Source organism: Rattus norvegicus, chromosome 15, assembly GCF_036323735.1.
Source record: "Rattus norvegicus strain BN/NHsdMcwi chromosome 15, GRCr8, whole genome shotgun sequence".
Classification (NCBI taxonomy): domain Eukaryota; kingdom Metazoa; phylum Chordata; class Mammalia; order Rodentia; family Muridae; genus Rattus; species Rattus norvegicus.
This window is the reverse complement of record NC_086033.1, coordinates 27,384,609-27,401,662: the sequence shown is the minus strand read 5'-3', so window position 1 is coordinate 27,401,662 and position 17,054 is coordinate 27,384,609. Positions and strand designations below refer to the sequence as shown.

The 17,054-nt window shown below is 42.5% G+C and overlaps 1 protein-coding gene and 1 non-coding gene across 8 annotated transcripts in view; both read left to right on the top strand.

Moving 5' to 3' along the window:
- Chd8 (chromodomain helicase DNA binding protein 8) overlaps positions 1–17,054 on the top strand; it is a 59,675-nt gene that overhangs the window by 37,297 nt on the left and 5,324 nt on the right. For 4 of the 7 annotated variants that reach the window (XM_006251912.5, XM_006251908.5, XM_006251910.5 and 1 more), the window contains exons 14-34: positions 635–811; positions 1,798–1,941; positions 2,140–2,395; positions 3,928–4,138; positions 4,292–4,487; positions 4,764–4,931; positions 5,279–5,458; positions 5,602–5,712; positions 6,483–6,679; positions 6,923–7,122; positions 7,203–7,383; positions 7,460–7,549; positions 8,063–8,166; positions 9,390–9,519; positions 12,067–12,142; positions 12,842–12,896; positions 13,061–13,268; positions 14,502–14,710; positions 14,797–15,513; positions 15,725–15,876; positions 16,149–16,451. In XM_006251912.5, the coding sequence (XP_006251974.1) occupies positions 635–811; positions 1,798–1,941; positions 2,140–2,395; positions 3,928–4,138; positions 4,292–4,487; positions 4,764–4,931; positions 5,279–5,458; positions 5,602–5,712; positions 6,483–6,679; positions 6,923–7,122; positions 7,203–7,383; positions 7,460–7,549; positions 8,063–8,166; positions 9,390–9,519; positions 12,067–12,142; positions 12,842–12,896; positions 13,061–13,268; positions 14,502–14,710; positions 14,797–15,513; positions 15,725–15,876; positions 16,149–16,451 (4,065 nt within the window). Of the gene's footprint in view, positions 1–634; positions 812–1,797; positions 1,942–2,139; positions 2,396–3,927; positions 4,139–4,291; positions 4,488–4,763; positions 4,932–5,278; positions 5,459–5,601; positions 5,713–6,482; positions 6,680–6,922; positions 7,123–7,202; positions 7,384–7,459; positions 7,550–8,062; positions 8,167–9,389; positions 9,520–12,066; positions 12,143–12,754; positions 12,897–13,060; positions 13,269–14,501; positions 14,711–14,796; positions 15,514–15,724; positions 15,877–16,148; positions 16,452–17,054 lie in introns of those variants that run through there. The other 3 variants (NM_001347661.1, XM_063274617.1, XM_039093643.2) reach the window with 2 other exon arrangements.
- Snord8 (small nucleolar RNA, C/D box 8) lies at positions 10,223–10,332 on the top strand. Its single transcript, XR_005494450.1, has one exon. It is a non-coding gene; the product is annotated as a small nucleolar RNA U6-53/MBII-28 (small nucleolar RNA).

Genomic DNA, 17,054 nt, shown 5'->3' with positions numbered 1-17,054 from the left:
TTACCCATTTCGTATTAACAGCAAACTTGATTAATTACTGCTTTGTTTCTATCATGATTTTTTTTTACTTCTAAGCTAAATTTTTCTCATATTGTACTCCTTTGTTGAAATTATCTGATTTTTGTCAGAATCCCATATTAACATTCTGTATTGGCTGCTACTACTTTATTTTTATTAGTTTTCGTGTTTTTTGAGATAAGGGCTCAGTGTGTAGCTCAGATTGGCCTCAAACTTGAGCTCCTTTTGTCTATGCGTCCTAAGTTAAGGTTACAGGAAGATACCTGGCCTCTGGCTTGACTTCCATTTTTTTCAGCATAGTTCAACATTTTGTGTATCTTACTGTTAACGAATGCACAATCTAGTACAGATTTACAGCAGCTAAGCATACAACAGTCAGAAATGTTAAGCTTCACTCAGTGAGGTAGTCCTGTTATTTTCCCAGGAAGCTGAATCTGTTGAGAAAAATGCGTATCGTGTTCAGTGACTTGGCACTGCCTATTGGGAGTGACAGACGTTGGTGGTACAGTGGTAGTTTATATTAAACTTTCTTAAATATAGCAAGGAAATTCAGAACTCTGCAGGTGGGCATGTGCTTCAGAGGCACCTCTTCTGACTGCACCAATTCCATGATTAGGGTCGCCTCATCCCAGGTGCATATAAGTTTGATGCCTTGATCACCACTTTTGAGATGATTTTGTCAGACTGTCCTGAACTTCGTGAAATTGAATGGCGTTGTGTTATCATTGATGAAGCCCATCGGCTAAAGAACCGTAATTGTAAGCTACTCGATAGCCTCAAGCACATGGACCTGGTGAGTTCCCAAAGTACTTGTGGACACTCTTGAAATTTAATCAGATTCACTGGGAAATGAAATTGTTCTAACTTAGCAGAGAACAATGGAACCTTGTACTAAGGGCCCTGAAGATCACGTAAACACTAAGTTTTAGATTTGGAAATGAACTGCGCATGGGTGCTTCTTAACCATGAGGAACAATAGAAACATACCTTAGTTAATCATCCCAGAGATTAATATTTTAAAAAAAAGTCTATTTTTCATGATTCCCTAATTGAACCATTTGAGCCATATTCATATAGTCTTTTCTTTGTTTGGTTTGGTCTTTTGGGACATGGTTTCTCTGTGTAGCCCTGGATGTCCTGGAACTCATTCTATAGAACAGGCTAGCCTTGAACTCAGAGATCCTGTGTCCCCAGTGCTGAGATTAAAGGCCTGCATCACCACATGCAGCCTTTCCTAGGATATTAATGTTGCTGCACCTGGCTGTTGATACTAGTTATTTTTTGGAGCACTTAGATTATATGCATGATACCTCTCATCTTCTAGTGGGCCAGATTAGGTGGGCTTCCCTACAAAGTGATCTCAGGACAGTATTGAAAAGGATCAAGTGGAGCTGCAGAGCCCTTGAGCTCTGAGACTCAGTGCATTCTTTTTATCAGAGGCAGCCAAAAGGGAAGCCTGAATTCAAGGGGGGTGAGTCTTATTGCAAAAACCTACGGATTCTTTAGTCTGGTATATTAGGATTTCTTTACGTAGTTAAACATGGAGAGACACGAATTTAGAAATAGTGTAATCTGAGTTGCTAATACTTTATTTGGTTTAAGTCAGTATTTACTTAGTTTCAATATATTAGATAAGGGCATTTCTTAAATGGTTTTTTGTTAATAAGTAAGCAAGAAAAAGAAAAGTTAAGACAGAAATCTGATCCATTACCTGTAGATAAACTAAAACTAACTGCATACTTGATAGGATCTCTGCAAATTCTGTCTTCTCGCTTACAGGAGCATAAAGTGTTACTTACAGGAACACCATTGCAAAATACTGTAGAGGAGCTGTTCAGCCTACTTCATTTCTTGGAACCTTCTCAGTTTCCCTCAGAATCAGAATTCCTTAAGGATTTTGGGGATCTGAAGACAGAGGAGCAGGTAAGACGTCTGTCTGATGAGGTATTACCTGAGGGCCTTCCTGAGGTTTGCCTGTATCACTTATCTGTAGTGATATTTTCAGATAGTGGGAAGCTATTTGTCTGCTCTCTCTTGATGATGTAAATAAGTGGTTTCTTTTTCTCTTTATGAAATAATGTAAAGTTAGTGATTTCTTTTCCTCTTCATAATGAACCACAGGTTCAAAAGCTTCAGGCCATTCTAAAGCCAATGATGCTGAGAAGACTCAAAGAGGATGTTGAAAAGAATTTGGCTCCCAAACAGGAGACTATTATTGAAGTAGAGCTGACCAACATCCAGAAGAAATACTACAGAGCTATTTTAGAGAAGAATTTCTCCTTCCTTTCCAAAGGAGCAGGGCATACCAATATGCCTAACCTCCTGAACACGATGATGGAGTTACGCAAGTGCTGCAACCACCCATACCTCATCAATGGTGAGCGGTGAAAGCCTTGAAGTGAAGTGCATCAGCTGAGCCTTACTGGGATGTGGGCGGTGGCTCAGGAGTCCCACATTATCTTAGTAGTTCTGGTTATTACATGTTTCAGCTAGTGTGTGTGTGTGTATGTGTGTGTGTGCGCGCATGTATGCGTGCGTGCGTGCATGTTTGCGTGTGCACACATGCCATAGCATACATGTGGAAGTCAGAGGACAATCCTGTAAAGTCTGTTCTTTCCCTCCACTGTCCTGTGGGTTATAGGGTCCAGACCCCAGATGTCAGGCTTGCACAGCAAACACCTTTATCTACTGAGCTATTTTGCCAACCCCTCTCTTATCATTTCTATTTCCTTGGTTTTACATAATCCCCCAAATTGAAAATGATTTTTTTTTTTCCTTTCTTTTTTTCGGAGCTGAGGACCGAACCCAGGGCCTTGCGCTTTCTAGGCAAGCGCTCTAGAAAATGATTTTCTATGTACAATTTTATGAGTTTATTACTCAAGTTATTCTGGATAAAATTTCCTGCACTTCATTTTGGATTTGGGGTGGGAATAGGTATTTTGCATTTTATTTCTTGTCCCTGTTAATTATATGTTTTGTTTTTTAAGACTTATTTACTTATTTTATGTATATGTGTACACTGTAGCTGTCTTCAGACACACCAGAAGAGGGCATAGGATCCCATTACAGATGGTTGTGAGCCACCATGTGGTTTCTGGGAATTGAACTCAGGACCTCTGGAAGAGCAGCCAGTGCTCTTAACCTCTGACTCTCCTCTCCAGCCCTATTTACATGTTCTTAAAATCCAGTTTACTCAGGAAAGCCTTACCGTAGGATGCTTTATATAAGAAGAATAGAAGATTAGTTTGAATATTTTGTTGATGAGCTTTTTGTGAGAAATGTTGATATTACTGTTAAAGGCGATGGATAAGAACATTTGCTGCACAAGCTTCAGGGCACAGATTTGAATTCCCAGTACCCATATAAACAAATTGGGCATGGCCACTTACACTTTACGTGCCACATGGAATAGCAGTAAGAAGACTTCACGTGCCAGCCTAGCTCCAGGATGTTCTGTATGAGACCCTCTGTCAGTAGACGGTGACAGAACGTGGTAGAGCAGAACACCTGACATCCTACTTTGACTTCTGAGTGAATTTAGACACACTCCCGGGCTCAGAGTCACATGGGCATGCAAGTGCTTGTATGTATGCATGTGTGTGTCTAGAGAGGTAGGAAAGAAGGGAGGGTAAAAGATCCTACTAAGCTGGGTCTGGTGGTACACACCTTTAGTCCCAGCACTCTGAGGCAGAAGCAGAGGCAGGAGGATTGCTGAGAGTTTTGAGGCCAGCCTGGTCTACAAAGTGAGTTCCAGGACAACTATGGCTACACAGGGGAACCCAGGGGCGGATAACAAAAAAGAGATCATGCTACTTTTTTCTTTGCATATTTCCTTCAAGCCACCGTATAAATAATACTATATGTTTTCACTTATTCCCAACATTAACTCTGTCTTTTTTTTATTTGCAGGTGCAGAAGAGAAAATCCTGATGGAATTTCGGGAAGCTTGCCATATTATACCTCAAGATTTCCATCTGCAGGCCATGGTTCGGTCAGCTGGCAAATTAGTTCTTATTGACAAGTTACTTCCAAAGCTTAAAGCTGGTGGCCATAAAGTTCTGATCTTCTCCCAGATGGTACGCTGTCTAGATATTCTGGAGGATTATCTGATCCAGAGGAGGTAGGACATGACTCATTCTACAGTGTCCTGTGGACATTATAAATGTTCATAAAGCCTCAAGCATAGATGGGGATAGCTCAGTAGTAGAATGTTTGCTCGGCACATGCAAGACCGACTTAGCCACTCTTATGACACCCTGCCCCCCTTAAACAGGTACTTATACGAACGCATTGATGGGCGAGTTAGAGGCAACCTTCGACAAGCTGCTATCGACCGCTTTAGCAAGCCTGACTCAGACCGCTTTGTCTTCTTGCTATGTACCCGTGCTGGTGGACTTGGTATTAATCTTACAGCTGCTGATACCTGTATTATTTTTGATTCAGACTGGAATCCACAGAATGACCTGCAGGTAAAGGAAATTATCCTCTTAAACTATCTGTTGTTTGTATTAGCTACTCACTTCTGCCCCTTTGGCACAAAAGCAGCAGTGGACAGCATGTAAGTGAATGGATCTATGTTTGAAATAAATTTCACTTATCGAAAAAGATAAACGCACAAGGTAGTTTGCTGACTCCTATTCCACAAGCTATGGCAGAGATTTCTTTTTGAAATTGACTTGGTTTTGAGAGTTGGAGTGTGAAGAACTGATTAGTATTCTGTATCTCTTTGTTCTCTTTTTAACCAGGCCCAAGCACGTTGTCATCGCATTGGACAGAGCAAAGCTGTAAAGGTGTACCGACTCATCACTCGCAATTCCTACGAGAGAGAGATGTTTGATAAAGCTAGCCTCAAGTTGGGGCTGGACAAAGCTGTGCTTCAGTCCATGAGTGGTCGGGATGGCAACATTACTGGAGTACGTGTATAGATAAGTCGGTGGTGGTTCATAGTAAAAGCAGGAGAGAGAAGCAGTTATTTAAGTATGATTACTGGGTATGCTGGTACGTGTGCATGCATCCAGAAGCTAGAGAGCTAGAGGACAGCTTGTGGCTTCAGGTCTCCTTCCTCCTTTATGGAAGTGAGTTCAGATCACCAGGCTTGCCTTGCAGTCAGCTTTACCTGTGAGGCATCTTGCACAAAAATGTGATTATCTTGTTTAGATTATCAATAATTGTACTGCTGATTATTTCTTACCATACAATAAAATGTCAACAAGACTTTATTCTTTTTGTAAGATTTTTATCTTTGTCTTGGATTTTGTAGATTCAACAGTTCTCCAAGAAAGAGATTGAAGATCTCTTAAGGAAAGGTGCATATGCAGCCATAATGGAGGAAGACGATGAGGGTTCTAAGTTTTGTGAAGAGGACATAGATCAGATCTTGCTGAGACGGACTACAACCATCACTATTGAGTCTGAAGGGAAAGGGTCTACTTTTGCCAAGGTACATTCTGTGGCAGATCCTACCTGTGCAGACAGAGATGAAGACAGCAACCTCCAAGATTTAATGTTTTTAAATACTTGTTAATTTCCCAGTGTACATAGAAGCATTGCAGCTAACTTTAGTCTATCTTTGTTTCTCCCTAGGCAAGCTTTGTTGCTTCTGAAAATAGGACAGATATTTCCCTGGATGATCCAAACTTTTGGCAAAAATGGGCCAAAAAGGCAGACCTAGACATGGATCTGCTGAATAGTAAGGTGAGCTCCCCTTTCCTTTGAGGGGAGGTCTGTAGATGACAAAAGCACTTGCACTCTTAAACACTTCCAACTCTCTAATGCTAACTGGAATTTAGGGTACAGTATTATATGCAAAGGATTTGGAAACTACCCTGGTACCCTCTAAACATACTTAGATGTTATCCGGGTGATGGTGGCACATGTCTTTAATCCCAGCACCCGGGAGACAGAGGCAAGCTAATCTCTGAGTTGCAGGCCATCATGAGTTCTAGGACAGCCAGGGCTACACACAGAGAAACCCAGTCTCAATTTATATGTTGTCTTAGTCACTGTTCTATTGCTGTGAAGAGACACCATGACCACAGCAACTCTTATAAAGGAAAGCATTTAATTGGTGCGCGCTTACAGTTTCAGAGGTTTAGTCCACTATTACCATGGCCAGAAGCGTGGTAGTAAGCAGGCAGCATGGCAGCTCAAAAGTTCCAAAAGGCAGCAGGAAACAGAGACACTGGCCGGGCCTAAGCTCTTCACTCTCAAGCTCATCCCAAATGACACACTTTTCCAACAAGGCCACATGTTCTTACCCTTTTTCATAGTGCCATTTCTCAGTTTCGGTGTTCAAAGCTATGAACTCACCTACACGGGCCATTCTTACTTAAACTACCAAAGATATCTACCGCTTTTTCTTCCTGAGCCTTGTAGATTGTTGTACAATCTTCTGAGTACATTGATGACTTATATTCAAGTTTGTCATATGAGCATATCATATCATATCTCCTTTTTCTATATAGAATAACTTAGTGATTGATACACCACGAGTTCGGAAACAGACTCGACACTTCAGCACTCTAAAAGATGACGACCTGGTTGAGTTTTCTGATTTAGAAAGTGAAGATGATGAACGTCCCCGTTCCCGAAGACATGACCGTCATCACACCTATGGGCGCACTGACTGCTTTCGGGTAGAAAAACATCTCCTGGTATATGGGTAAGAATGCAACGTGCCGTGAACAGAAAGGCATCTGCGTGCTGACTGACTCCTGACTCCCTCTTGACTTTCATAGTGGACAGTGTAGCCAAGAAGCATCACAGAAAAGACACTTTGCCATAAGGGAGCGTCTGTTTATTTTTTACTTTTGGAGGAGATGACAATTCTGGGAGCCAGGGAAATATCACTGAATTTGAATCTCTCCTAAAACATTTGTGTTGTTTGCTCCCCCTGTTTTGTTAGTTGGGGACGTTGGAGAGATATTCTGTCTCATGGACGATTTAAGCGGCGCATGACTGAAAGAGATGTGGAGACAATATGCCGAGCCATCCTTGTGTACTGTCTTCTACACTACCGTGGGGATGAAAACATCAAAAGCTTCATTTGGGACTTGATTAGCCCTGCTGAAAATGGCAAGACAAAAGAATTGCAGAATCATTCAGGTAATTATCAACTCCCACCTTTTCATCTTTCTACAGGGTATCTAGTCCTTTTCAGGTGTCAGGGTTTTTCTCAATCCAAGTCTTCCATGTCTCCCCTTTCCCAGGTCTGTCTATCCCTGTGCCCCGTGGGCGTAAGGGGAAAAAAGTGAAGTCACAAAGTACTTTTGACATTCATAAGGCAGACTGGATCCGGAAATATAACCCTGATACTCTGTTCCAAGACGAGAGCTATAAGAAGCACTTGAAACATCAGTGTAACAAGTAAGAGAGCTGTCCAGATGGTCCCCCGTGAAGGCTGGTTACACAGTTGCTAAGGTGTCTCTGTCCCTCCCTTCAGGGTACTGTTGAGAGTACGGATGCTGTACTACCTGAGACAGGAGGTCATTGGAGACCAAGCAGAGAAGGTGTTAGGGGGCGCCATAGCCAGGTAAAGCTTCTTTCTTACTTGAACATATATTCATTTATTGTCTGACTATCTATTACTTTGTGTTGTGGGAGGACAGGGACATGCACAACATGCATGTGACACTCAGAGGAAAAGTTGCCAGGGTAGTTTCTCTCCTGTGCGGGTTCCAGAGACTGAACTCAGGTTGTTGGACCTGGTTGCAAGTGGCTTTACCTACTGAGCCATCTCACCAGCCTTGCTTTTTTATTTATTCATTCATGTATTTTGTTTCCTTCCTTACTCCAGGAGTGACTGCTTTGCTTCTTCCTATACATACTGTTTTGTTTTGTTTTGTTTTTTTATACATACTGTTTTTAAGATATCTGATAATTAAATCTCTATGCCAGGCCTTTACTCCTACATTTAGCACTAGTTCATGGAAATAGGGCAAAATCGTAAACATTAAAGTAATGTATAAAACAAGCAACCTTTAATAATCTTTTGAAGGATTATCACTTCCTTTTCTAACATTGCTTTACCGACTTACACATTTAGTGAGATTGACATATGGTTCCCAGTAGTGGATCAGCTGGAGGTTCCAACAACATGGTGGGATAGTGAGGCTGACAAATCCCTGCTCATTGGCGTTTTTAAGCATGGTAGGTACCTTCTCCCATATTGCTTTTGTATTGAAGATATGTGCCAAGTAATAATACATTTAACAAAATGTTTGTTGTGAACTCATCACTAGAAATTTTTGTTTAAGTAAGAAACTAGTTCTTAAATGTCTGTAACAAACTAGTTAGTTCTATAATCAAGTGTTTAAGGAATTCGAGATGGACAGCTAAATCAAAGGCAGGAAGCCTTTGTTGTCCTCTAACCATGGTTACTATAATGTTACCTCCCTATGTATTATGGGATCTACATTAAGACTCTGCATGTCGGGGTTGGGGATTTAGCTCATGTCAGACGAAGTAATATATGTCAAGCCTTATTAATAACCATACTTAACTCCAGCAACTTTTCTTTTCTTTTCTTTTCTTTTTTTTTTTCTTTTTTTTTTTTTTTTTGGTTCTTTTTTTCGGAGCTGAGGACCGAACCCAGGGCCTTGAGCTTCCTAGGCAAGCGCTCTACCACTGAGCTAAATCCCCAACCCCTTCCAGCAACTTTTCTTAACGCATGCCCAAACAATCCTTTTTAATGTAAATCTCTCACTCATCTAAGGTTTAGTGGTCTGAGGTAGCAGTGAGTAGTAATTTCTTAGTAGTTTTTGCCTAATAAGAAATTCCAGGCATTAATATCAGTGAATATTAGCTTCATCCTTTGATGTATTTGAATGCATTTTCTTAAACATACTTTTTTGTTTACTTCCTAAAATAAAGGTTTTTATTTACATGTTCTTGAGAAGTCTAATGGGATTAAAAAAAAGTAAGCTAGGCAGGCATGAAGGTGCACACTTTTAATCACAGCACTGGGATACAGAGACAGGTATACCTCATGTGTTTTAGGCCATCTAGGGCTACACAAAGTGACCCTATCTGAGGGGGGGGGGGGAGCAAGCATTGATTTACTAGTAAGACACAGAAATGTAGAAGAGTCTGTTTCTTGTTCACTTGAGAGTGTGTGACAAGCCCCATAGATTATTAGCCTACTACTTCCTTCATCTTTGTGCTAAGAATGGTGACTTAAAGACTGTCACTCAAGTGACCAGTCACGTTAAGATGAGTTATTAAATTTTTAGCAATCACTACATGAAAACTCTAAAAAATTATAAATACAGTACTAATAACACTTATCCAAATTTTTTATTATGAGCAAAGTAGCCCACATACTCTAACAGAGAAATCTGAATTTCTTTAATCTTTGGCCCTTGGTCTTCTAGGCTATGAAAAATACAATACCATGAGGGCAGACCCTGCCTTGTGTTTCCTGGAAAAAGCTGGCAGGCCAGATGACAAAGCCATTGCAGCGGAGCACAGAGTTCTGGATAACTTCTCCGACCTGGTAGAAGGGTAAGCATGGTACTGCCTGTCTTCACCTCTGGAGCCGCTCTGTGCTGCTCGTGCTGATACTACCTAACTCTACCCTTGACTGATGAAGGAGGATTCCTTTTTGTTTGGCTTTATTTTTATTTTTGTTTTTGTTTGGGGACAGGGTCTCAAAGCGTTCCAGGGCTCTCTGGCAGTCTGTAACCTGCTTTGTTGACTAGGCTGACCTCAAACTCAAGAGATTTACCTACTCTGCATCCTGAGATCTGCGATTAGAGGCATGTGCCCCCATGCCTGGCCCATCACTAGGATTCTAAATGGTCATTATTTCTCTGTGTGCTAAAAGTTCTTACTCAAGAATAGGGCCAGCAGGGGTTGGGGATTTAGCTCAGTGGTAGAGCGCTTGCCTAACAAGCACAAGGCCCTGGGTTCGGTCCCCAGCTCCGGAAAAAAAAAGAAAAAGGGGAAAAAAAAAAAAGAATAGGGCCAGCAGATTGGAGTTCAGACACTGGCCTAGATCACACATTGCCATAACTACAGGCGAAGATCTGTGTTACTCCCAGAAGGTTTATACTGTGGACTCTGTGTAGCTATGTTCTAGTGACTGTTAAGAAATGGCAGCAGTTTTCAGGTCACTGACGCTGCAGAGCTCTAGACAGTTGTGGCCCTAACTCGTCATCTTCCTGTGGGGTCTGACACAGAAGTGCTCGTTTTGCCTGGGAATATGTCCCGATGATGAGTTGCCATGCTAATACTGAGTCACCAGGCAGGGCAGTGTTGCCCTGGTTTGGGTGCCAGTGAGTTTAACAAAACTTCTCATGTGGAGACCTGAGGGACATTGTGCAATGATGAGTTTTGTTGAAGATATATACATTTTGGCGCAAACAAGACTGTTGATCACATCTTTACTTTGGTTGGTATAGGAACAACAAAAGAAATATATTCATTGCAAATTATTCTGTCACCCTTCTGCTTATGAGCAAAGTAGAGAAAATTAATACATTTTTAAAAATATGAATAGGGTATGGTGGAGTGGGGAGATGGTGTCTTAGTTGGGGTTAGGATTGCAGTGATGAAACACCATGACCAAAAGCAACATAGGAAAGGGTTTATTTCACTCATAATATGATATAATAGTTATCCTCAAAAGCTCTGAGAGCAGGAACTCAAGCAGGGCAAACACCTGGAGGCAGTCCACCCAGTGTGGACTGGACCCTTTCCCATCTTCACTACTTTAAAGAAATGCCCTATAGGCTTGTCTGCAGTCTGGTCTGCGTTTTCTCCATTGAAGTTCCCACCACCCAGATGAATCTAGCTTATGTCAAGTTGATATAAAACTAGCCAACACAGGGGGTTGGAGATTTAGCTCAGGGTAGAGCGCTTGCCTAGCAAGCGCAAGGCCCTGGGTTCGGTCCCCAGCTCCGAAAAAAAAGGGGAGAAAAAAAGGGAGAAAAAAAAACCAACTAGCCAACACAGATGGCTCAGTAGTTGAGAGCACTTTCTGCTCTTCTGGAGGACCCAGTCTTGGTTCCAGCACTCATGTGGAAGCTCACAGTTGCCTACACATCCAGTTCTAAGGCATTTTATATCCTTCCCAACAACGGGCATTCACATGCTGCACAAAGGTGCATGCAGGTACTCGCACATAGACATAAAATCGTTCTGTAAAAGGGGGAGAGGGGCTGGACAGATGACTCAGCAGAGTTAAGAACATTGGCTGCCAGAGAACTCAGGTTCAGTTCCCAACACCCGCATGGGACCTCACAACTGTCTGTAACTCCAGTTCAGGGGATCTGACACTCTTGCACCAATACACATAAAATTAAATAGTTTTTTTAAAAAACACGTACACCATGCAAAATTAATAGATGTTGTGAGGAAGGGAAAAAGTAATTAAACAATAAAAGGGAAGGGTGTGGATTAGGGTGTTTGACTTCCTACTAGTTGTGGATGGCATGGACCTATAGTCCAGGAAGTCTGGAGGCTTAAATCAGAAGGATTATCTGAGTTGGGGATTTAGCTCAGTGGTAGAGCGCTTGCCTAGCAAGCACAAGGCCCTGGGTTTGGTCCTCAGCTCCGAAAAACAAAACAAAACAAAACAGAAGGATTATCTGAGCCTGACTGATTAAGACTAGTCTTAGCAACTGTTTGGCAAGATTTTGTCCCAAAAAGTTAGGGCCAGAGAAAGAGAGATGCTCAGAGGCTAAGAAAACTAATGGCTCTTCAAAAAGACCCAGATTCAGTTCCCTATGGTAACTACTATCTGCAACTTCTCACATAGTACACAGGTGTGCATGCAGTCAGAATACCCATACACATAAAAACTTATTTTAAAAAATGGTTAAAAGTTTTGTTTGACCAAGTCAGGCAACTTGGATATGTACTTTGTCAACTTCAAGTTATTTGTTGTTCCCTAGGAGAGGTTCTAAACATAACCACAGTTTTGAAGCTCGCCTACCCTCCATTCTGTAAAGCATGAAATTAAAGAACACTCTTTGTTAGACTGTATGCTTGGCCGGATCTCCTAGTGTAGAACACATATTCTTTTTCTTTGTTTCTGAATACTTCTAGGATTGACTTTGATAAGGATTGTGAAGATCCTGAATATAAACCCCTTCAGGGTCCCCCAAAGGACCCGGATGATGAGGTAAGAAATTGTTTTGAGTCTAACTTTTATCTATTAGTAAATCTTTTTACCATATCCCATTCTCTGAACCTTGAAGTATATTATTCTAATTATATCTGATGTATGTTAATTGCACTAATGTGTGTGTATATGGAAAATACATAAACTATAAAAAGGTAAATTACAAGGACTGGGGAGATAGTTCAATAGTTAAAGAGCTCTGACTGCTCTTCTGGAAGACTCAGATTTGATTCTCAGAACCCACATAGTGGCTCACACCTATCTATAACTCCAGTTCCATGGAATATGATGCCCTCTTCTGGTCTCCACAAACACCGGGCCATATGTAGTGCACAGATTTACTAGCAGACAATCACCCATTCATTTAAAAATAAATTAATCTTAAGAAAACAAAAGAATGTAAATTAAGAATGACAGGGATTATGGTGCCATCATAGGGCGTAGCTAAGCTAGTTATGGAGGAGCGGGACTGCAGCTCGTTACCAGCAGCTGTTATCTGTCTAGTCCCTGAGAACTGGCTGCTCAGGTTCTGCTTGTTCTGTTCTTCAGTTGCTTTCTGAGTTTTTGAGAGTTCCTTTCATTAGAAACTTTTCTTATCCCTTGGTGCCTCAGAAGGACATACAGCAGACAGTGATTTCAGAGTGCCAACTTCTCCCTTTCATTCCCTCTCCATCCTGTGGGGTGGATCTCCTTCTCTAGGGTGATCCCTTGATGATGATGGATGAGGAGATCTCAGTCATTGACGGAGATGAAGGTAAATTCTGGATCAAACAGTCTACCTTTTAAGGGTTAGGTTGGGGGATCATTGACTATAAAGTATGTCCTATCCTGGGATATCTAAAAAGCTTTACCTATTCATGGGTATTATCTCTACTCTTCTTTCTATGCTTCCTTCTTCCTTCTGCTTTCTCTCCACAGCCCCGGTGACTCAACAGCCAGGGCATTTATTCTGGCCTCCAGGCTCTGCCCTCACAGCTAGGCTCCGCCGCCTGGTAACCGCCTATCAACGCAGCTACAAGAGAGAACAAATGAAGATAGAGGCTGCGGAGCGTGGGGACCGGAGACGCCGACGTTGTGAAGCGGCCTTTAAGCTCAAAGAAATTGCAAGGCGGGAAAAACAACAACGGTATGGCATAGAAGTTTGGACTGACCTCTAAGTTTGTCATGAGCTATGGCTCCTGTACTGAGAAAGTGTAGGAGGAGTGAGTTCCTCGAAATGCTGACAGATGGAACATGTTACTGCCTTCATCTCTCCCTGGTACTGAAGAACTTCGCTGTGGGCTCGGGGTACTCTCGCTCAGGGGCACAGCCTGTAAAGGAAGGCCTTGGGCTCTGATGTCCTCCACTGACATAGAAACAGAGAAAAAGCTATTTGCTTAGGTTCAACAGCCAAAACAGCAGGAAAGTGCCTGTGTGGGTATCTGTTAGGATCTCTTTATTACTTCTTTTTCCAGTGTGTGTCTGTAGTTACTCATGGGGGCCAGAAGATGGCATTAGACGTTCTGGAGCCTGAGCTCTCTATGTGGCTGACACTGGATGCTGGACTTCCGCGGGCCATCTTAACTGCTGAGCCTTCTTCAGCCTGGTGTCCGGGTTGTTGTTGTTGTTGTTGTTGTTGTTGTTTGGTTTTTGTCCTTTTTTTTGTTTCTTTGTTTTTGTTTTTTGAGATGGTAATGTAGCCCCAGCTTGCCTGGAACTTACCATATAGACTAGGCTGTCTTTGAACTCACTAAGATCTGCCTGCCAAGTACTGGGATTAAAGATGTGAATGATCATGCCCAGAAAAAAAATTTTTTGACACATGTGCCTGTTGCCCAACAAGTTCAGGAGTGGCAGGCCCTTGGAACTGGAGTTATGAATAGTTATTTCGTATCGTGTAAGTGCTAGGAACCAAACCCATGTCGTCTGCAAAAGCAACAGTGTTCTTAACCACTAAGCCGTCTCTCCAGCCCTTTTTTTAATTTATTTTTTTACTAGAGCAGAGATGGAATTCATTATGAAAAGGATTTAGGGGGTTGGGGATTTAGCTCAGTGGTAGAGCGCTTGCCTAGGAAGCTGAAGGCCCTGGGTTCGGTCCCCAGCTCTGAAAAAAAGAAAAAAAAAAAAAAAAAAGAAAAAAGAAAAGGATTTAGTGTAGGTGTAGGCACTGTGTCTGAGCAAGAAGGGGATGGACAGAGGCGTGATAATGAGAGGGCAGCTGTACACCTGGTGGTCGGCATGCACCGTGTAAGAGAGTTGCCTGCTGTCCTCATTGAGTTTGCCTGCATCGTTTCCTGTTCACCTAGTAACTCACATGTTATAAACTGTCCTGCAAAGTAACCAGGTTTCTTCTGACACTTGCTTTACTTCCCTGTCACAGATGGACACGGCGCGAGCAAACTGATTTCTATCGAGTAGTGTCTACCTTTGGGGTAGAGTACGACCCTGACAACATGCAGTTTCACTGGGATCGCTTCCGTACTTTTGCTCGCCTGGACAAAAAAACAGATGAAAGCCTTACCAAGTACTTCCATGGTTTTGTGGCCATGTGTAGACAAGTGTGCCGCCTTCCCCCAGCTGCTGGTGATGGTGAGATTGTAGAGTCTAGGGTAAATGGGTCTGTGTAGTTAACAGATCAACCTTTGGTTACTTTCTTTTTTACCTGTTGGTTGCAGAACCTCCAGATCCTAATCTGTTTATTGAGCCCATCACTGAAGAGAGAGCATCACGGACTCTCTACCGAATCGAGTTGCTTCGACGCTTACGGGAACAAGTTTTATGCCACCCCCTTTTAGAAGATCGGCTGGCATTGTGTCAGCCTCCAGGTCTTGAATTGCCCAAATGGTGGGAACCTGTCCGTCACGATGGGGAGCTCCTCCGAGGAGCAGCCCGCCATGGGGTGAGCCAAACAGACTGCAACATCATGCAGGACCCAGACTTCTCTTTTCTGGCTGCCCGTATGAATTATATGCAGAACCATCAGGCAGGAGCATCAGCTGCATCCCTGTCACGATGCTCCACTCCACTGCTGCACCAGCAGTGTACCTCACGCACTGCTTCACCATCACCCCTGCGCCCAGATGTTCCTGCTGAAAAGTCACCTGAGGAGAATGCTGTTCAGGTCCCCAGTCTGGACAGTCTGACTTTAAAACTAGAGGATGAGGTGGTGGCTAGGAGCCGACTCACCCCACAAGACTATGAAATTCGTGTAGCCTCTTCAGATACAGCCCCTCTGTCCCGGAGTGTTCCGCCAGTCAAACTGGAGGATGACGATGATTCAGACTCTGAGCTGGACTTGAGCAAGTTGTCACCATCGTCCTCTTCATCTTCATCCTCCTCCAGCTCCAGCTCCAGCAGTGATGAGAGTGAAGATGAGAAGGAAGAGAAGTTAAGTGAGTGCATGTGACAGGTTGTGGGCCCTCCCCATTCCTGCTCTGCTCCTTCCCTTCTTTCTGTTAAGTACCGCCTCTTCAGAGAGACTTCACTTTATATTTGATAAAATGTCAGAGCACCTCTATTATTGGTCGGGCCTACTTCACATAATACCTTTCCAAGTTAACATTGTTCTGTTATCTTTGCTCACATATGCTGTGTGATCTCTAGCTGCTGACCGGTCCCGCCCAAAGCTCTATGATGAAGAGAGCCTTCTGTCCCTTACTATGTCCCAAGATGGATTCCCAAATGAAGATGGAGAACAAATGACCCCTGAGTTGCTGCTGCTGCAGGAAAGACAAAGAGCCTCTGAATGGCCCAAGGTACCAGTCTCATTTACATATACAGAGTGCAGAACAAAGCAGTGCTAAGGGGAATGAGGGATAGTGTTGATGCTTTTGTTTCTCCTTTGTTTAGAATTACCTATGTTTTTAAGAAACTCTATAGTTTATGTATGGATGTGATAGTATTTATTAATTACATCCTTTCAGTCTTCTCATTGCACCTGGTATAGTAATAATAGCATGATTATGCAGCTGAAGATTCTAAAAGGATTCAGACTCTAAAAATCTTATATCCTTTTTTTGCCACTCAGGATCGTGTTCTGATAAACCGCATTGACCTCGTCTGCCAGGCTGTACTCTCAGGGAAATGGCCTTCTAACCGCCGGAGCCAGGAAATGACAACAGGAGGAATTTTGGGGCCAGGAAACCATTTATTAGACAGTCCCTCTTTGACCCCAGGAGAATATGGGGACTCTCCGGTCCCCACACCACGAAGCAGCAGTGCAGCTTCCATGGTAGAGGAAGAAGCATCTGCGGTCACCACAGCAGCAGCCCAATTTACTAAACTTCGGCGAGGCATGGACGAGAAAGAGTTTACAGTTCAGATCAAAGATGTAAGCTCAGCATTTAGGCACCAAGAAGTCAGGGAGGAGGTGGGACTTGTTAACTAGTTTCATTAATAGCATGCTAGCACTTGGAAGGCCAAAACAGGTGGGTCACTGTGAATGCAAGGCTAGCACTTATTGAGTGCCATCCTAGATAGTGTGACCCTCTCTCTAAAAAAGAAAAGAAAAAGGGTTTAATCCCAGCACCTGGGAGGGAGAAGCAGGGGCATCTGAGTTTGAGGCCAGTCTGGTCTACAAAGAGATTTCTAGGACAGCCAAGGCTACACCAGGAAACTCTTAGGGGGAAAAAAATAATAAAACTTTATACACGTTTTGTTAGCTAATTTTAAAAATCAGAGCACATAACAATCCATTTAGGAAAAAATCTTTGGAGTAAAGGAAGGACGAATTCCTAAAAATTAAATAAAATCATAGGTTGTTCAATTAGAATCATTTTTTGGGGAAAAACAACCATTTTACAAGGGTTGCCTAAGACCATTGGAAAACAACGATATTTACATTATGATTCATAACACTAGCAAAATTACATTTATGAAGTAGCAACACAAATAATTTTATGGTTGGGTGTCACCATAACTTGAACTTATAGGA